The 21,132-nt window shown below is 41.9% G+C and overlaps 3 protein-coding genes across 3 annotated transcripts; 2 read left to right on the forward strand and 1 right to left on the reverse strand.

The window, feature by feature from the left end:
• The first annotated feature begins 8,293 nt into the window (after positions 1–8,293).
• Positions 8,294–9,250, forward strand: LOC114529213. The gene has a single exon (XM_028550970.1). It carries the CDS (start codon positions 8,294–8,296, stop codon positions 9,248–9,250), a length of 957 nt encoding a protein of 318 aa, XP_028406771.1.
• Positions 9,251–9,803: 553 nt separating this feature from the next.
• Positions 9,804–11,984, forward strand: LOC114529214. The gene has a single exon (XM_028550971.1). It carries the CDS (start codon positions 9,804–9,806, stop codon positions 11,982–11,984), a length of 2,181 nt encoding a protein of 726 aa, XP_028406772.1.
• Positions 11,985–13,605: 1,621 nt separating this feature from the next.
• On the reverse strand, positions 13,606–17,058 carry LOC114529215. The gene has a single exon (XM_028550972.1). It carries the CDS (start codon positions 17,056–17,058, stop codon positions 13,606–13,608), a length of 3,453 nt encoding a protein of 1,150 aa, XP_028406773.1.
• Positions 17,059–21,132: the final 4,074 nt, after the last annotated feature.

Genomic DNA, 21,132 nt, shown 5'->3' on the forward strand with positions numbered 1-21,132 from the left:
TAACAGCCTCCTTTTCCAGCTACTTTACGGATTTTATCTTCCTCAAGTTGATTCACATGCTCCTTCAACTCATTTACTGCACCTACAAAGTTCATTCCATTGTCACTTGTCATCTCTTTTGGAACTCCTTGTCAATTTGTGAACCTCGTAAATGCATTCAGGAACCCATCTTATATCAAGGCGCCAAGCAACTTCAATGTTGATCGCTCGCGTTGAGAAGCACGTAAACACACATAGCCAGCGTTTTTGACTTGTTTTTCCTCGCCCTTGAACCGTTTGGATCGGTGCAGCATAGTCAACCCCTGCTTGATGAAAGGCACAATAACTTGTGTGATTTGTGTTGCAGCTTTGTTTCTTTGCCTTTTACACTTGTTACACTGATTCTTCCATTCTTTAATTTCTTCACGTGAGGCAGGGATCCAGTACCTTTGACTTACTTGTGACAGGATAAAGTTGACGCCAGCTGAATTATTTGCCAACTCGTGGTAATATTTCACAATCAGCCTGGTTACCCAGTGTCGTCTTGGGAGTATGATGGGAAATCTGAAATCATAAGGTAAATATTCCGCATATCAAAGTCGACTGTCTGAGCGGATTACGCCTTGCTCATCTAGGCACGGATTTAATTTCACCAATACACTTTTCGTAGACACCTGTCGTTTCTTGGTCAGAGCCTTAAATTGCTCTCGAAAGGCTTCCTGTTGTGTGACCCGAATTATATCTTCTTCGACATCACTTCTTTCTTCAGGTAGCAATGCTTTGCCACCTCTCTTCTTGATGTTCTTCATGTTATTCACAACTCTGAGTACTCTGCCGTACACGCTGACTAACCGCATCCAACTCAAATATTGTTTAGGGTGAAGTCTCCAGGACGTGACATTCTGCTTATGCTCTGGGTGTTGACTATGATGGCTGTTCAATGTGACACTTTGTCCTCTGTTATTTCGTTGGTTACTGAATTTTTTCTCAGTCAAGTTGTTAGGCCCACTTTCTAACTTCATCTTCAGCTACGCTAACCGGTCTTGCAACAGCCACTCCGGTCCATTCCACCAAAGCAAACAATGGGACAAATTTGGATCTTTGGATTTCTTCAATATGATTAGCAATGAATGCACGAAACTTCCGTCCAGGCCTTGCTAACCGGTCTTGCAACAGCCACTCCGGTCCACTCCACCAAAGCAAACAATGGGACAAATCTGGATCTTTGGATTTCTCCAATATGATTAGCAATGAATGCACAAAACTCCCGGTCAATTTCGATTTGGAGATACATTTCCTTCATGTCACAAGCAACGGCGGCTGGGTTGTGGCGAAAGCAAACCAGAATGTCGTTAAGCTCTCGTTGTAACTTTGGCCAAGTGTAGATCACGTCGTTCAAGGAAATACTGTTGCATTTACCTGAACAGTTGAATATGATCCTTACTTTTGTTGTCGTCTTGTCCATTCAAACTACCGGAAAATGGGGATCGCCCCAAGTCTCTTGCGGCGATTGCTCCTCGGAGGTTACATGCCGGAGGTAACCCTTTTCTATATAGCCTTCAATGGTTGTTTTATACTCGGACGCGAGGAATTTATCCCTTCCTAACTTTTGCTCGGTGCTGAGCTGACGTGAAAGCGCAGCTGCATGGTTGTCAGGTAAAGTGGGTCGATCTTCCTTTCATAGTACTCCAATCTTGTATCCTTTAGTTGTGCTGTCATAACTAAGGGACTCTTCAAGTTTCTTCATTGCCATTTTCTCTTCCTCGGTGTACACTCGAAAGTCTTTACCCTCAAATCCAGAGTTTTCTATCTCCCAAACGCATTTGATGATCCAGTTAACACCGCAACAAACTCCGCTTGAACTACTGGTGCTAAGCAATGTTCAAATGACATGCGACCTGATTGTTGTCCCTTGTTTACTAGCCGGTAGACCCAATACACATCCGGCCGAGTAGACCTAAACGGGCTACTGGACCTCCCTCTGCACCTCGGATACCCACCCGTGAGAAATGTAGCTCAAAGTTGTCGACTCCAATCAATAAATCAACATGCTTATCTTCGGCAGGTTTCGGAAAATCACATTCTTTTAAGTGTTCCCAGTTTTTCATGCTTTCTCTCCCATCTTCCACTCTATAATTTCCGGTTACCTTTTGAGGGCAAGTATTTACGTTAATACATTTGCTGAACTCACCATCCACGCTTTCGATGTTAACGCTTATTGGCATCGACTAAAATGCTTCGATCTCGTCGTTTAAGACGTGAACCTTGACCTTTTGAAATGGTTCCTAAATTCCCAAAAGTACCTCCTCGTTGAGAAAAGTCTCGTTTGAAGCATCGTCCAAGATAGCGTTGACCTTCACTTTACGACTGTTTGCTTTCAACCAAACCGAAATTGTTCTTAATGATGCAGCTTCTGACAACAAGCATTTGCTATTGGTACACATAGTGCGAGGGTTGTTCATCCCCTCCCGTGGGGGAGCTACCACTTTTCCGTCAAATTCCTTAGGCTTTGTGGTGGATCCGTGTAAGAGAGCATGATGACTTTTTGTCCAACCATCGATGTTACACTGCTTGGATATAGAGCATACCCTCCCTTGATGAAAACTTCCCAAACAACGAAAACATAATCTCCAGGACTTTGCGACTTCCCACCTTTTCTCCACACCCATACTTTGAAACTTTCTAAAAGACACCATGGTTTCCTTCACATAAGACACAAGGTGGTTTTGTGTCTTTCTCTCTTCTACCAGCAAAAAATGAATGTGACTTCCTGGCATACCTTGTTTTGCCATCCAAATGATCATTCTGTTTTACCTCTAACCCTTCTACACCATGTACCATCTCCTGTGCCTCAACTAACCTCCTCCTTTGGTTAGTGCTTAAGATTTAACACTGATCTCTCCTTTTTATTCTCCCTCAACCACCGGCTGTAGCTTTCTACCTGTCTGTCACCCAGTTTTTTAACAAGCATCCCATGCAACATACCTTCTCCCAGTTCCCCACTGCGCTTATCCGCCTGCAGTTTAACTACCGATATTCTAATCAGATCCGCAAAGCGTTTGAGTCCCCTAACATCGCTACCTTTAACATCGTAAAGCTTCTAATTTATCCATGTAGGCGTGCAGCTCCCATCTTTTACCACCAAACTTAGATTGCAAAATTGTCTTTGCTTGTTCATATTCTGGCTCAGACACACCCAGACCGCGAATGGCATCATGAGCTGTCCCTTTCGAACTTTGCCGTAATCTTGCCATTTTCATATTCATTGGTTCATCACCCTCATCGATCAAGCTTGTGAACAAGGCCTAAAAATCTTGAAACTTGGTTTTAAACCTTCAAACACTGGCACTTGAAGAAGCTTCAAACGAGGATGCGAGTTTCCTGTCACTGTCGCGTTACTTTGTACATTAACCAAATTCTGCTGAGGTGGATTTTGCATTGGCATTCCAGAACTATTGGGTTGACTGGATTGTGCTGATCCTACTTTCATCACATCTTGAATTACACTTTCTGCCTTTTCAATAGCTTGTAGAACTTCAGCTTCAAATTGCTCTGTTTCTTTCGAAACAACTTGTTGGTTTTCCTGATCCCCTATCTTGCTATATATGTAACTAAGTTCGTCCATAATAACCATATTCTTCTCAAGCATCTCCCATAAAGTCTCTATATGTTTTTCCACTAATCCAATGTCTAGATCCTCTCTTTTAACACAAAGCTTCTCCACAGTGTGTCGTAGTCTCGTGACCGCCGCTTTTCGTGATCTTTTGTTCCGTTTTAACTCTAAAACTCGCTCTTGACTCTAGGACTCAGCTTTTCACTCACTGTTGTTTGTATTTTGTACTGAAACGGGGGCAGGTTTGTTGGCTGAGCTTAACCCTCTGTATTGCTCATAGTTTTATGTAAACCACTCGAAATACTGCTTTGTTTGTTTGTCAATATTTGTTCACTCAAAAAAATATATAAATATATAGATATATCGAAGAACCAATACAAATGTCGATAATAAACAATGAAAAAACAACAAGTTCTATGTACCAAATCTGTAAAACAATAGTTCCTATAGCATGATTCCCATCTTGATTCCTGTTATCTTCCCAATAAACTCAAACTGTCCTCGAATATACCGATTTCGCTCAAAAAGGACCCAAGAAGTCCTGGCAGGATTGCCAAATGTTAACGCCTCTGTTACCCTTGATTCCAAAAAAAAGGCACCAAAAAACCCTGATTTTAAATAACGTAATTTATTTAAAAGAAAATAAACAAGAATAAATTCATAATAAAACAAATAAAGACTTTTTTAAGCTATCATTCGGAAAAATCCTTCAAAAAAACAACCCCGTGACTTTCCCAACGGAAACAGGTAAAACTTGTTTTAACTCGCACGACTAACACGAAATAATCAATTCGGAGGGCCTCCTGAACAAGGCTTTTGCACCAGTTCTTAATGTGCCAATTTATAAATAATTGATTCGATGATGTCTTCATCTGCTGGGTTAAAATTTTTATCATGGCACTTTGTGAGCACTTCCCAATCATCAAAAGCAACATATGAGTGGAATGATGTCATCAAAAAGTACTTGCTTAAACACTCTTTGCCAAATAAGCATGTACACACAATTAATTTTGACAGCTTCAATGGAAAGTATTTATCAATTCTGTGCCCATAAACTATGATTCTAGCAATTGCTTCCCATTGTGATTTCTGGAGATTGTGTCTTATAAAAGAAGTCTTTCTCTCTGCAGAATATGCTGTGAAAAATTCTTTCCAGAAATGTGTTAAGAAATCCATCGTAACACCTTTTCCTTGGCCTTTTTCTTCATTTCCATTTGCATTTATTACAGTTGTAAGAACTACAAAGTCCAGTATATATGGACAGCTAAAAATGTCAATAAGATCAGCACGAATAGTGGTCCTGTCTATCATTAATGACTTAAATTCTTCATTTTGATTCCTGTGCTGTCCAACTAAGGATAGAAAGAAGGTAAATTGCATTTTAGCATGTAGGCTGTAGCATATCTAATGAACATAGAACCTATTTTATATTTTAGCTCTATTTATCCCTGAGCCAGCGCCGTGCGAGGATACTAATCCCGCCCAGAGATTAGGAATTACACCCGGGTATTCTGACAGAATATAGGCGAATCCAAAGTTGCCCAAATGTCATGGACGTTCAATGGTCATAGTAGTTGTGCGCATGCGCAAAATTTGAACAAAGAAAGAACGATCGTCTACAACTTGCTGATTGGCTAAGACAAAAAGAGAGCATGCATGAGAGCGTCAGCATTTTAACCATCATTTTGCAGACTATTTTTTAAAAATATAAAATGAAATCATGGAGTCAAATATTAAAACAATAATAAAAGATTTAAAGATCATCACAGCACATAAACAGTTGGTGAAATAGGAACGACTCATAGTTTATAATCTTTGAAGTGGTAGGTGTCTATATTTTGCTTATTCAGTGTTTGCTGTAAGAATGCATTGTTATTTTGATAAGAATGAGGTTGGTACTGTATGTCGTTTTACAAGGAGCTAACCGACCGTTTAAGGCTTTACATCATCGCTTAAATTTTAAAAAGGGTTCTCAAAAGTGTACTTCAGAGTTTTGATAAAACAAATATCACTTTGCAGCTTATATAGTCACTAAAATCATTGAATAAAATAAATAATCGAAAAACAACATTCGACATTTAGTGCTTGTATGGTTATTATAATTATTTGTGCCGTTTTGATGTTTTGAAGGTTTAGCTATAGAAAAGTTTAACTCTCACTTAAACTGCAACGTATTGCAGCAGGCAAACAGGTGATTTCTGTTCACCCTAACAACTGTCTTTGTTTCCAAGTTATTTCATAATATTAGCGTAGAAAGTTAGGTCTGGGTAGCGCACATAATATTTTGCTTTGTTTAAAATGGCAAGGGGTTGCTGCATGCATTTATTTCTAGTATATTACCAGGTGGCAATTGAGCTGGTGGTTCTAACTCGTTTTTCAGACACAAAGTGGGCTGCTATTCATCCACAAATACGTTTAAAAAAATAATGACATTTACTCTTGGCCTCAAACCAATTCAGTTGGTTAAACAGATATATGGCACTCATTCACTCAACCATTCAAGTTACAAAAATCATATTGTTCATACCAACTGGCGATGGTACACTTTGTGTTCATCCAGTACTATAAGGAAGTAGATTTGTTTCAATTCCAAATTGTAAAATCCACACAGATAAGTACATATTGAAATACTTTGCACTAATTCATTGTCAAATGTTGGTAATTGCTGTTAGTTCTCTAAAAGTAAAATGCAGTCCTTGCTAACTCAAATTAAATCCAATTCCCTTTGGATTTAATAATGTTATTTATAGTAATTTATTCCGCTTAACTCAATCTCGCTTAACTTGAACTCCTCGCTAATTTGAACAAATTTTGTTTCCCCTTGGCCAAATACACCTCATTGACTCAAACTTAGTTTCGGAATCATAGATCGGAAAACATTAAAATGTGAGAACATAGCATTTTAAAAACCGAAAAATTGCATTTCTTTCCAAATTACCACGATTTAATCGCTGTATAATTATTGTAAACATTGTTATGAATTTTAAAAGATTATGTGCACTACCAGGATACTTATTCTTCCAGCTTTTTCAGTTATTTTTGTAAAAAAATATCTACATATTTTTTTCTGTCCAGTGAACTTTTGTTTGCATGGAACTTGCATGCCTTCTGCATCCCCCATGTTAACAGCTTTCCCTTTGATAATGACTGTGCATGCGCTGTGAGTATCTGCTCACAAAAAGTAGAAGATTGTTTTAACGAAGCGCCTGCTTCTCCCTCTTTTTAAATGCATTTTAAATTAATTTTATCTTGAAGAACAACACATACAGCATATTTATTGACAATATTTGTCGGTTCAATATTTGTTTTTAAAATTTTGTCCACTCTCAGGGACTATTCATATTGATAGGCATAATATCCCTTAACAAATTATTCGATTTCATTTCAAATGAGAAAGGTGTCAATTGACGGTCGTTTTTGCCATTAGTTTGCGCGAAAACTGACAATGTCAGGCACAATGTCAGGCACAAACAAGAGAAAAAATCTACGAGAACATTAAGTATAAAGTATGAAGCGTTTAAGAAAATAGAGAGTGGCATTCCAAAAAAGGATGTCGCTGCTGGGTATAATGTGCCTTGCAACACTTTATCAATGTGGTTGAAAAACAAAGAAAAAATTCTAAATGCTTTTGAGAGCGGAAATAATTGTTCTGCGTCAAAGTTAAAATTGAGCAACTATGAAAACCTGGATCAGGCGGTTTACAAATGGTTTGTAAAAGTAAGGGAGGAGGGATTACCAGTGAATGGTCCAATACTAAAAGAAAAAGTATGCTGAAGAACTAAGCGTAGAAAACTTCAAACTGGCTGGTTTTAGCGATGGAAGAGCGGGCATGAAATATCTTTCAAAACGGTTTCAGGTGAAGCAATGTCGTGCACGGAAGAAATGACCAGCATCATGGGAAGAATCGACTCTTCCAACTATTCTCTCAAACTATGAGCTTCGAGACGTATACAACGCAGATGAATTTGGCCTCTTTTATAAATCGGACAAATCACTGCAACTGAAATCAGAGAAGTCCGTTGGTGGGGAGCACAGTAAAGTTTGATTAACAGGCCTTGCAGCTGGTTATGCAGTAGGCCATAAATTACCCATGTTTGTTTATTGGGAATTTGAAAAAACCCCGGTGCTTCAAAGGAGTTTGAAACTTGCCATGTAGATATTGGTCTCAAAAGAAAAATTGGATGTACAGCATACTTTTTGAGGAATGGGTCTGCAAACAAGATTGTAAGTTTGAACGAGAAGGCAGAAAAGTAGCTATTATTGCAGATAATTGCCCCGCCCACCCTACCATATTTAATCTAAAGGCTATCGATTTCTTGTGTTTTGAGTGGGCCACTCACTTTGTCAGTTCGACTTCTACAGTTTGTTAGGAATCTGTGGATCCATGCTCCAATTCTCAGGGTTTGTCGGAACTGAGCGGTTAATTACGTAGACACCTCGCGTGTGCTACACTCGAGCACATGGAATACTAATTATGTAGAGAAAAAGAGCGAGAGGCTTTTCAATATATTTTTTATACTCTGAGATTTTAGTGATTTTATATTGTGTTTGAAGTGAATTTTCGCAGATACATACCGGGGAGGCAGGTACTTTGCGAAACGTGGCACCTCAGAGACGGGATTTAGTGATATTGTTGGTATATTTGACGAGTTTTATGTGATTTTAAAACGTGATTGTTTACGAATAGCAGACGGCAACGCGATGTCGACGTTCGATGTTAAATTAAAACAACTTCAGATGACATGCCAGCGAACTGATTCGGTGCTCGATTCTAACAAAGATACTTCGATTAAACGACAACTGGAAGCCTTAAAAGCGTTAACAAACGAGGTAGAAACATCGAGACGAGGCGTAGAAGCGTTGAAAATCGAGCAAAAAGTGGACGAGGACGAAATCGCTACGTGGAATTCTCAACTAGAGACTGAGTTAGAGAAAGCAGACGACGATGTGAAGCGCTTGGAGAAATGGCAGGACGATTGCAAACTGGAAAAGGAGAGATATGCGTTCGAAGAGAAATTGAAATACGAGATAAAACTACACGAAACTAAGCTGAAACTTGAGTCCAAACATCAAGCAAAGTTGGAAAGTGGAAGTTCGTCGAAGGAAATTCATGCCAAGCAAGTGGAAGCGAAACTACCGAAACTCGTAATATCAAAATTTGACGGAGATTACATGGATTGGCAACGGTTTTGGGGGCAATTCACCGAATCGATCGAAAAATCCGGCTTAGCAAACATTGCCAAATTTTCATATCTAAGAGATCTTCTTGGAGACAATGTCAGACGTGAAGTAGAGTCCTTACCATTTACACCAGAAGGCTACAATCAAGCTAAGGCTATATTGGAGGAAAAATATGGCAAAGAATCAGAGTTGGTGAAGTCTTATGTGAAAGAAATTTTGAGCTTGCCATACATTTCGACAGCGAATTCGAAGAAAATTGCCGAGTTTAGTGAAAAACTGACATATTGTGTCCAGTCCCTGCAGTCGCTCAAGAAGCTGGACGAAGTGAAGGGTCTTACCATGGTTACCATTGAAAAGTTGCCAGGTATACGGGGTGACCTTGTAAGATCAGACGGTGACTGGGAGACATGGAATCTCGATCAGCTAGCAGAAGCAGTGCGTCTTTGGATACGGAGAAACCCAGTCGATCATAGTTGAGATGATGATCAAGCGAAGAAGCGTCGAGAACGAGAGAGAATGTACCTCACCAATCGATCTGAAATATCTCGAGGGTGCATCTACTGCGACAGTAGGGAGCACAAAGCTGTCGAATGCACTAAAGTTACTGCTGTAGCTGACCGGAAACAGATTCCGGTGAAGAAGCGATTGTGTTTCAACTGTGCGGTTGGGACTCATCGGGCCGCAAAATGCCAAAGCAAAACATCATGCCAGACTTGTCACAGGAGACATCACACCTCAATATGTGACAAAACGCAGCCGGAAGAGAACAGGAAAGTGACATTAACACCAAGTGGAGTGGGGGAAGGAGTTTTCCCAGTGGTTTTGCTTAAAGTGGACGGAATCATAACGAGAGCACTGATCGACACAGGAGCTGGCAGCTCTTATATCTCAGCTAAAGTCGGAGATTTGCTGAACAAGAAACCCTCAGAAGCTTCAACCAAACGTATTGAGATGTTAATGGGCTCTCACCTTACGAGAATGGAAACGTACGACGTTGTTGTTTGTTCAATCCCTTGACAACTCCTTCAAAATGGATGCAAAGCTCACAAAGGTTGACAAGAACGAACTGTTGTCAATAGTCAATCCACATTACGAGAACGTTAAAGCCAAGTACCCCCACCTAGCGCAAGTCAACTTGACCGACAATGACAAGAAAGACCAACTACCCATTCATGTTATTCTAAGCGTGGGTGACTATGCGAGAATTAAGACCAACCGACCACCAGTGGTAGGTGAAGCGGGAGAACCTGTTGCTGAATACACCAAACTGGGGTGGTTCATCATGTCACCCGGAAATGAAATCGACCGGCAAACCATGTTTCTTACCCAGACCAGCCACGTAGATTACGAGGAACTGTGTCGTCTCGATGTATTGGGGCTCAAAGATTCCACAGAACACGATCAAGACATGGTACATGCAGAGTTCAAGGAACAATTGCAACGATCAGCTGAAGGATGGTACGAGACAGGATTGCCCTGGCGGAGCAATCATCCCCATCTGCCGGCCAACAAATACGGAAGTCTCCATCGTCTGAGTAGTCTAACAAAGAAGTTGCAACAAGATGGGCACATCGAAGAATACGACGCGGTCATTAGAGCACAACTCCAAGAAGGCATTGTGGAAGAGGCACCTACAACAGTTACTGGTAAAGAGTTCTACATCCCTCATAAGGGCGTGGTCAAGGAGTCATCAGAGACAACCAAATTGCGAGTCGTGTACGACACTTCAGCGAAGCAAGACCCATCATCGCCTTCCCTAAATGATTGTCTATATCCTGGTCCACCCCTCCAGAATAAGCTATGGGATGTATTGGTACAGCAAAGAGCGTTCCCAGTGATGGTCTCTAGTGATATCCGTCAAGCCTTCCTGCAAATCCGAATCAAAGCAGCTGAGAGAGACGTGCTGCGGTTTCATTGGCGTCGAGATGATCTGTCACCATTGGAGACCTTACGGTTTACGAGAGTCGTATTTGGTCTTGTACCGTCACCATATTTACTTCATGGTGTAATCGAGACTCATTTAGACACTTGGTCCAAAACTTATCCTGAAGAAGTCGAGCATCTACGTCGAAGCATGTACGTAGACGATCAACTAAGCGGCGGTTCGACAGTGGAGCAAGCTAAGATACGCAAAGAAATTTCCCGAGAAATTTTACAGGACGCTACATTTGAACTTCATAAGTGGAGCTCCAATGTACCGCAGTTGGAAGTTGAAGAGGTTCATCAAGTATCTGAACTTTCCGACGAACAATCTTATGCAAAGACACAGCTGATGGTGAAACCCAAAGAATCGAAAGTGCTCGGTCTGAAATGGAACAAACAAAGTGACACGTTAAAGATTTCATTCCCAAGCGAAGAAGTACCGGTGACGAAGCGAGGCATCTTACGTAAACTGGCAAAGATCTATGACCCTCTAGGGTTGGTTTCACCGCTGATCCTGGAGGGGAAACTCCTATTCCGCGACGTGTGTGATGCAAAACTGCCGTGGGATGTTGAGATTAATGACGAACAGTTGAAACGTTGGCGAACCTGGGAACAATCCTTACCCATAGAGGAAGAAGTGCTGAGATCTGTTGCAAGATACCAGGAACCAATTGATGAGATTGTATTACATTCCTTCGGTGATGCGTCTACAAAAGGTGTAGGGGCAGCAGTTTACGCAGTGGTTAGACAGCAATCGGGAACGACACAGCAGTTGGTGGCAGCAAAGAGTCGGCTAGCGAAGAGAAATTTGTCGGCTCCACGTCTGGAACTGGTCGGGACTCACATGGCGACAAATCTTCTAGTGAATGTTTGTGAAGCACTACCAAAAGAACCGCAACCGTTGATGTTCGCATGGCTTGACAGCACAGTGGCCTGGATAGTTGGAAATGGGGCCTACAAGCAATTCGTCGCCAATCGCGTTGCGAAGATCCAGGCTCATCCATCAATTCAGTGGCGACATGTTCCAACAAAGGACAACCCCGCGGACATTGCTAGCAGAGGCGGTCCGGTATCTTCATCGCTGTGGCAGTCGGGCCCAGAATGGCTCAGTGATCAAGCAAAGTGGCCAGACAATCCGGTAACAAAAACATCACCCGAATCGGCAGCTGAAACCAAGATTAATCGAGACCTCGTATACGTAGCCAAATCCGCCGAAACGACAACAGACGAGTTAGACAAACTTCTCAAAAGAAACACGCTGCGTCGAACGCTGAGAGTGCGTGGATAAACCGATTTATTCACAACTGCCGTGCCAAAGAAAAGAGACTAGGACCTTTGGATACGGAAGAGATCGAGACGACGAAGTATTGGTGGATCAGACGCGTTCAACTCCGAGACACGGTCGAACAACATTATAAGGAAACCAGCGTGCAACTGGGTCTAAAGACGGACGATCGAGGAATTATAGTATGTATCGGAAGAATGCAAGGAATCCTTCCTATCTACTTACCACGGAACGCGGTATTTACGGAAAAGCTGGTGCAATGTGTCCACTGCGAAACGCTACATGGCGGGGTCGGACTTACGATGGCGGCGGTACGAGAAACCTTCTGGATCCCTCGCCTTCGAAGTCTCGTAAAAATGATACGGAGTCGATGTTGGGGATGCAAGCGATTTCGCCTTACTTCTTTTACAACTCCAGTGGCCGGACAACTACCGGAAGACAGAACCACACCTGGTGCGGTGTTTGAGGTAATCGGGGTCGATTTCGCTGGACCAATGAAATTCCGGAAATCCTCCAAGGCGGAAGGGAAGTCTTACCTCGTGATCTTTGCTTGCAGCTTGTCGAGAGCTGTCCACTTAGAACTGTTGCGGAACCTTGAAACCAGTACCTTCATCATGTCGTTGAAATGGTTTATCGCTCGGCGGGGACGACCACGCGTAGTGTATTCCGATAACGGCGGCGCGTTCGTCAAAGCCAGCAAGTGGCTGGAACAGTTGCGAAAAGATGAGAGCTTACGAGGCTTCGTGGAAGGGTACGATATTACATGGAAATTTAACCTGAGTCGTGCACCCTGGTGGGGCGGCCAATTCGAGTGCCTCATCGGGGTAGTCAAGGCAGCTATGTACAAGGTGATTGGGGGAGGCCATCTCACGTGGGATGAACTAGGCTAAGTTCTGCTCGACGTTGAGATTCAAATCAACCGCCGACCACTGTCGTACGTTGAGGACGACATACAGTTACCGACCCTCACCCCAGCTACTTTCCTCCATCAACGAACGTGCCAACTCCCTATGGAAGAAACATGGCGAATCGAAGAACGAGAGCTGAGAAAACGAGCGAAATATCTGATCGAATGTAAGAACAAGCTGTGGCGGCGGTGGAGGAAAGAATACCTGGTAGCCTTAAGGGAAAGGCACAACATGACACACAAGAGAAACAAGTTCCAACCTAAGACTGGAGACGTTGTGCTGATACAGACAGAAAGCAAGAATCGAGGCACGTGGCCTCTAGGCATTATAGAAGACACATACCCTGGAAAGGATAACGTGATACGGGGAGTACGTCTGAAGACTCAAAACGGAACCTTGGAACGACCCGTGCAGCTGCTTTTTCCTTTAGAACTGAGCTGCGATGTCGAACCGGAAGCGCCAATCCTGAACCCAGATGCGGTAGAATTCGAGCCACGCCCCCGACGAGACGCGGCGACTGCGGCAAAACTACGTATAGAACAGATCGAAGCAGCGAATCATGAGTAGGAGAAAGAAAGACGAACAGTGATCTTGAGAGATTGACAATTATTTTAACTTTAAGTCTTGTGTTTTGTTATTGTATACACCTCTTTCAGAGTGTATACGGGGGAGTGTGTCGGAACTGAGCGGTTAATTACGTAGACACCTCGCGTGTGCTACACTCGAGCACATGGAATACTAATTATGTAGAGAAAAAGAGCGAGAGGCTTTTCAATATATTTTTTATACTCTGAGATTTTAGTGATTTTATATTGTGTTTGAAGTGAATTTTCGCAGATACATACCGGGGAGGCAGGTACTTTGCGAAAGGTTTTCCGTAAGGAGAATTTGCTGATTAGCTCGTCGAAACTATCTGGAGATTTATTAGATGTCGTCAGGACTTGGGGACTCCGCTCTTGTTTCGCTTCCTCTTTCACCCTTTCGTCGGCTGTGAGTGTCACTTGCGGGGGCCATCTGCTTGGATCACTAAGCCATGCTGGTCCACGCTGCCAAAGCTCGTTTTCGTCGATCGTTCCCCCACGACTCCCAAGATCTGCTGGATTCTCGTGAGTGGGAACATGGTACCATTTAACGCGCTCGTGCTCTTGGATCTTCTTCACTCTGTTGGCGACAAATTGACGGTACTCGCCTTGGCCATTGATCCAGTACAATGCAACGGTGGAGTCTAACCAGCAATGTACCCCGGATACCTTCTCAACGCCAATTGCTCTTTCGACATTAGACCCAAGATTGACTGCCATATGCCCTGCTACCAACTCCAAATGTGGAATCGTAAGATCACGCTTCGCCAGTCGAGACTTGGAACACACTAACCCTTGTGTCGTCGTTTCCTGCTGTTCAACCACGGCATACACGGCGGCAGACACCCCATTCTTGCTTGCATCTCCGAATGCATGGATTGATATTGACAACACTGGTTGATAACGTGGTGCTAACGATCGCGGAACCGAGAAGTGTTCTGGCATTTGCGAGTACCATTTCATCCAACGTTTCTTCAATTCCTCTGGGAGTTTGTTGTCCCACGCAAGATGGGTTTCGCAGATTTCGAGATACAACATCTTTCCAACAACCGTAGCAGGTGATACCAAGCCGAGTGGATCGTAAACCTTCGCCAGTTGAGAGAGGGCTATTCTTTTGGTATTCGCGAACTCCTTCTTGTTTACCACCACGCTGAGTGTATCTCGCTTCTTGTCCCATGGTAGGCCAAGTAATTTCGTTTCCATTTGCTCGACTCCGAGATGCCGCTTCGTGAAGGTCGTCTCTTCCCCGTCATGTGTCAACACTGGTGTCCTTTCTTCGAGATCTTCGACATTAGAGTGCCATTTGTGGAGTTTAAAGGTGGCGTCTTCGAAAACTTCACTTGTCTTCATCTTCTTATCGTTGACTTCTTCAACAGTTGCACCCCCCGTCATGAGGTCGTCTACATACAGCCCATCACGGATTTCTTTGACCACATCTGGGTATCTCCCCTCCCACGTCTTTAAGTGTTCGTGAATCACACCACCAAGCAGGAAAGGGGAACAGGTCAACCCAAATAACGCTCTTGTGAACCTGTAGATGTGAACTTCATTGTTTTCAGGAGCCTTCCAATGGAATCTCAATGCGTCTCGTTCATGTTCTGTAATCCTCACTTGCAAGAACGCCTTTTGGATGTCACTGGTGAGTAGTACCGGGTAGAATCGCGACCGGACAAGAACGCTCCAGAGTAGGTTCTGAAGTTGAGGGCCAGGGTGTAAGCAGTCATTCAGCGAAGGCTTGTCGTTCGATTCCTTTGCAGAGGCGTCGTATACAATCCTAAGTTTGGTTGTTTCGGCTGTGTTCTTCGTTACGCCCTTGTGTGGTATGTAGAACTCGTTGCCTGTAGGATTCGCTGGCGCTGGTTCAATGACTCCTTGCTCAAGTTGTTCCGTGATAATGTCATCGTAACGTTGATAATCTCCGTCGCGTTTTAGTCGCTTTATCAAGTTGTTTAGTCTCTGCAGGCTTCCAGTCTCGTTAGTTGGTAGAGGTGGATGGTTGGGCTTCCAAGGTAGGTTCGTCTCGTACCAACCCCCCCGATTTCTGACAAGTTGTTCTTTGAAGTCGCCAAACACAAGGTCCTGGTCATTCTCCATTGTATCTGCAAGGCCCAACACGTCTAACCTACAAAGATCCTCGAAATCGGCCTGCAATGTCTGGGTCAGCAGCATCGTACTCTTGTCGAACTCGACCCCAGGGCTCATGATAAACCACCCGAGCTTTGTTTTCTCCGCCACTGGTTCACAATCGTTTCCTACGAGGGGCCTGGTGCTGGTCTTAATTCGAGAGTACTCCCCGCTTCCAAGTATGATGTGAATCGGAAATTCCTTCTTCGTGTCGCTGTTGTTTATCTGTACTGTGTTCAAGTGTTGATAACGCTTAATTAGCTTGTCGTATCCTGGATTATTGATCGATAATAGTTCGTCTTTACCGACCTTCGTCAATCTCACGTTCATGACGTAACTTCCGTCGATCGAGGACACCAAGGTATCATACATCTCCATTCGTGAGGTCTTTGTACTCATTAACATGTCGACTTGTTGCAATCTCGTTTCGTTTGGCTTCAACTTTAGGGCTTCGATTAACTTCGCAGAGGCGTACGAGCCACCGGCGCCAGAATCGATCAATGCTCGACAAGTAATGCCATTGACTTTCATGACAACAACCGGAAAAATGCCATCACCACTTCCTCCATCTGTCATCAACTTTCTCTCGTCCTGCTCTTTGTCGCTCCTCTGGTCGCAAATTGACGTGTGGTGACGTTTGCTGCAGTTGCCGCAGGACACTTTGCTAGAGCATTCTGAGGCGCGGTGCGTTTTTGTCGCGCAATTGAAGCACAGCCTTTTCTTGGACAGAATCGCTTTTTGCTCAGCTACTGTTGTCACGTTAGTACACTGGTTAGCTTTATGCCCTGGGTCCCCACAGTATACACAACCCTTAGGCTTGTATTCGTCGCTTCGAGCATGAAAGAACTTCTTTCGATTTACCCACTGTCGTATGGCCTCAGTTAACCTAATAAAGTCCCACGTTTCCCATTCTGGATCAGTTCGGACCAAATCCCCCGGAATTCCTGATAACTTTTCCAGGGTCATAGAGACATTGCCGTTTATTTGGTCAAGTTTGCCCATAGTCTTGAGTGCTTGCACGCAATGTGATAACGTGTCACTAAAATCTGAGATCTTACGCGAATTGGAACTAGGAATTTGTGGTAAATCTAGAATTTCCTTGACATAACACTTAACAATCTCGGGCTCCTTGCCGTATTTGTCCTGCAAAACAGCCTTTGCGCGGTTATAACCTTCGGGTGTGAATGGGAGGGCTTCTACACAACGTTTAACGTTCGGAGCGAGAAGTTCGCATAAATAAGTGAATTTACTTATCGGAGCGATAGAGCTTTTGTCGATAGCTTCGGTGAATTGGCCCCAGAACCTGGGCCAATCCATAAATGAACCTTCAAACTTCGAGATAACCAACTTTGGTAGTTTGGCCACTTTTTGAGTTATGTTCTCACATTCCTGTATTTCCGGTTGAGGTTTTGCAATTTTGGCAAGTTCTGCTTGCATTTTTAAACGTTTTTCATGCAGTTCCATTTCGAATCTAAATTGCTCTTCTTGAGCTACAAGCTTTTGCGCCTGCTCATTTTTCGCGAGCCATTCCTCAAGCTTAGCCACCGTTGCGTCTGCCGCTTCAAGCTTAGCATCAATCTCATTACTCCATTCGTAATTTCAGAGAATTCTGCCTTCTCGGCAATCTTTGTCGCTTCGACAATGTTTTTACACTGGTTTGCGTCCTTCGCAATAGCTTGTATCGTCTCAAGATGCCGTTTAATAGTTACTCTCTTACCTGAGTCCAGTATGTTGTCTGTTCTTTCTACTGTAATCTTCAGCTGCGTCAACTTCGTATCCAAATCCACGGTTCCCATACTCTCATACGTTGAACACTTCCCCAAAAAGGATGTTTTTAAACTAGACGGTAACGCTATCCCGTCGGAGGTACCACTATGTCGAAAATGTTGCCTTTGCCAATATGTAATCTTCGACACAATCACAAGTTTTTATAATATGTATTTAAATAACAGAAAATCCCAATCAGCGCATGGGCTGCTCACATCACACTTTACTATCACACACTGCTTTATAACTCCCCACACCCTCGTCTTAAATTACAATTATGTTTCTGACGTCACGTGCAATTGAAACCCTATATAACCCTATATTAACAGCGCCAGTCTCCCACAGCAGCAAAGGAAACGGGCCGCACTATCTTGTAATACAGCATTTTCATCATGAAACCATAGGACTATAATTGCCAAGCAGTACTTTAGCGTAGGCTGGACAGGATTGTCATTTGTTTAAATTAAGCCTTTATTATTATTTTAAACATACAAGCCCAACGAGGAGTATGTATAAGTATTCCAAAATGATCTATTATGGCTGTGTATCAGGATTTTAATGTTCAATTATTCTTCTAGTGGTACAATCGTATTAACTTGATGAATATCAAAGTGCAGTCACTAAACAGTCACTAAATTGTTTGGTAAGAATTTATATTATGCTGGTCAATGCATGTCCAATAAACTTACCTAACTTCATAGCAAGGCCTTAGATGCAGGGTAAAATATATGCATACAGCATACTATGTTTTTTTAACAATATAACAATATTTTTTTAACATTTAGATGTACTCATGCAATATCAAGTTTGGCAAGGACAGGGTAAAAAAGTCACACTCGCACCAAGAACACCAAGTGATCATGGATGCCTCACATAGGTAGAAAAATGAAGAAAGAAAAATGGAGGAAACATGTAATGATGATAGTAATAAGTGATGTAATAAACACCAGATGATAAAACAGAACAGTAACAAAACAATACTATGATTTAACAGTTTTGCATGCCTTTTGCAGGATCTTGCTATGGTTTTGCAGGATCTTGCCATGGTTTTTGCAGGATCTTGCCATGGTTTTGCAGGATCTTGCCAGGGTTTTGTAAGATCTTGCCATGGTTTTGTAAGATCTTGCCATGGTTTTGTAAGATTTTGCCATGGTTTTGCAGGATCTTGCCATGGCTTTGTAAGATCTTGCCATGGTTTTGTAAGATATTGCCATGGTTTTGCAGAATCTTGGCTTGGTTTTGTAAGATCTTGCCAAGGTTATCGCAATCTTGCCATGGTTTTTCAGGATCTTGCCAAGGTTTTCTAGGATTCACCAAGATTTTGCAAGATCATGGCAAGATTGTGGCAAAATTGTGGCAAGATCATGCCAATATCATACCAAGATCCTGCACGATCATGGCAAAATCTTTGCAGGATCTTGCATGATTTTGATAAGATCTTGACAAGATCTTATGGATCTTGACAAGATCTTATGATAAGATCTTACAAAGATCTTGCAAGGTTCTTGCCAAGATTGTCAACCTGGGATGTTATCAAATCAATCAGAGATGCTGAGTGTTTCCAATGTGTTGCCCATAGCAGAATGCTGCTTTCTAAGTTTAGTTTTACCAGTAAGACATGCCTTGTTTGAAGAGTTTACAAAGAACATGGATTTAGCTTTGAAGTATGGTGTATGTGTGGCTTTTACGTTTAATTAAAAGCAAAAGCCATTAAGCATAGACCATTGAACTCTGCATGTGAACTTGTGAAGACAAGTGAACTCTGTGAACTTGAATGATAACTCGAACACTGCAAAGTATTATTACCAGTTCATTTCATTACTGCTGTTTGCAAGTTACCATGAGACGTGCTAAATTTTTCATGTTTGTTTTCGTTTCAAAATTTTGAAAGGCGTTTAGCTTAAGCGGTGAATAAGCCAAAGTTTAAAATTCGCTCATAGATCTTGTGAATGACTGAACCTGCATTTTATGCACTTAATATGTACTTCCAATGAAAATTAAACTATCTGAATCAAAATTAAACTGTTTTGTTTTGGGAGAAAACCACATGTATTTATTATGCAGAGATTCCTATCTAATATTTTCTTGATTCTCCTTGGTTTCATCAATGACTTTTTAATGTTTATTTTTTTAGCTCCACAAGTGGTGATATACTTAATAAACATAGGAAAACACCTTATACTAACTGTTAACTTTCAGAAAAATACAAAGGCGTAAATGGTACAATCTACCGTGGAATAGAGGTGAAATAACGCTAATTTTGCTTTGAACACTTCACGACCAAAATCTGCTGTAGCTTATAATTTGCCAACTGCAATAACTTAAAAGTAAGAATAAAATTATGCAAATTGTATGCAATTTACAATTGTATGCAAGTTTTGATAATATCATTTCTGCTTACCAAATGTTCATACTACATCTTTACATTCTTTAGGTAATAAATGGAAGAACTTCCATATAGATGTCAACACCGTTATAGGCAGATAAACGATTTGGATCAATGCTGTGCTGAAGCTGAATCTTCATCATTTGGTACTCTTGTTTCTGGAACTTCTACCTGTGTACTTTCTTCAGCTGTTACAACTGGACCTTCCCAATCAATTCCATAGTTCTCTGGGATTATCTATAATATATATTATGAATATATTAGACGACTTGCGACTAAATTTTGATGGAAGTAACTAGAAGGAAATAAATCACCACAGCTAAAAAGATCTTGCTTAAATTAGTGCAAATGCAAATAAAGTTTAGCTGCGAAATTTTGTAAAATACGGAAAATATAGTTATGCAAACCTGCCGTAAAACAAAAGTATACAAAACTCGTCAACTCGTATGGCTATATTTGCCGTAATTTACAACAACTCCAAGCCAAACTTGGCAGTTTTACTAATTTTAGTGAGCTCTTTCAGAAAATGTCCTTGTCCATTGCTTTACCTCGTTGTTTACCAGTTATCCACAGCTGCTCTGGACTCTGGTTTCCTTCTGTGCTGATTGGTGCACTGTTGTGCCCATCTCTAAATATGGCCAGACTTTCATTTATTCTCTTCTTGCATGCAAATTGCAAAGCGGCTAAATGACACTTGTTTTAGACATCCAGGATACCCGATTCTTCCATATAGTAAAATAGATGATAGAATAAACTGGTACAACCAGAGAACACATCCCTCCACACCCTTTCGATTCTCTGATTGTGAAAGCTATGTCCTGAAATATGACTTCCTCTGTCAGGCCCTCTTGCCTTGTGGATGAGTCAACATAAACCAGGCCACATCAACATTCTCACTTCTTTTGTCTGACCGGACCCGTGAAGTTAGCCCATACTGAGTAACTGCATAATACGTACAAAATAATGAGATACAGCGCACTTATTTGGCCAACAATTAATTTTTTAATGACATGTGCAATTACATGTGCGGGGTCCAACATTGTGTCAAACAAGCATTGTGCATGCTGTTCTTGTTCTGATTCTGATAGCAGCACTTATGTTTGGTTCTCACTGATTTTGGCAGTTCAGTTCGAAAATAAAACTAGACAAATCTCGCAAGGCTATCAATATTTCTATGCGCAAGAGTGCAACTAAATATACTGTGTCGGTTCAATTATATTTTATAACCCGAATGTTGAGCGAATTTGGCTTTTTAGGACCTTTTCCCACTTGAATTTCCAGCACAAAATAGACATTTATCACTTTGTTTAGCTCCAAATAATTGGTTAGATGTTTAGAGTTGTTTCTTCATTTTTAATTACAAAAGTAAGTGGGATCATTATACA

The sequence above is a fragment of the Dendronephthya gigantea genome, unplaced genomic scaffold (assembly GCF_004324835.1).
Source record: "Dendronephthya gigantea isolate DGI-Jeju-01 unplaced genomic scaffold, DenGig_1.0 000055F, whole genome shotgun sequence".
Lineage (NCBI taxonomy): Eukaryota > Metazoa > Cnidaria > Anthozoa > Malacalcyonacea > Nephtheidae > Dendronephthya > Dendronephthya gigantea.

Coding starts and splice junctions, on each gene's coding strand:
- LOC114529215 (XM_028550972.1), bottom strand. CDS start 17,058: ATGGAACTGCATGAAAAACGTTTAAAAATGCAAGCAGAACTTGCCAAA.
- LOC114529214 (XM_028550971.1), top strand. CDS start 9,804: ATGGATGCAAAGCTCACAAAGGTTGACAAGAACGAACTGTTGTCAATA.
- LOC114529213 (XM_028550970.1), top strand. CDS start 8,294: ATGTCGACGTTCGATGTTAAATTAAAACAACTTCAGATGACATGCCAG.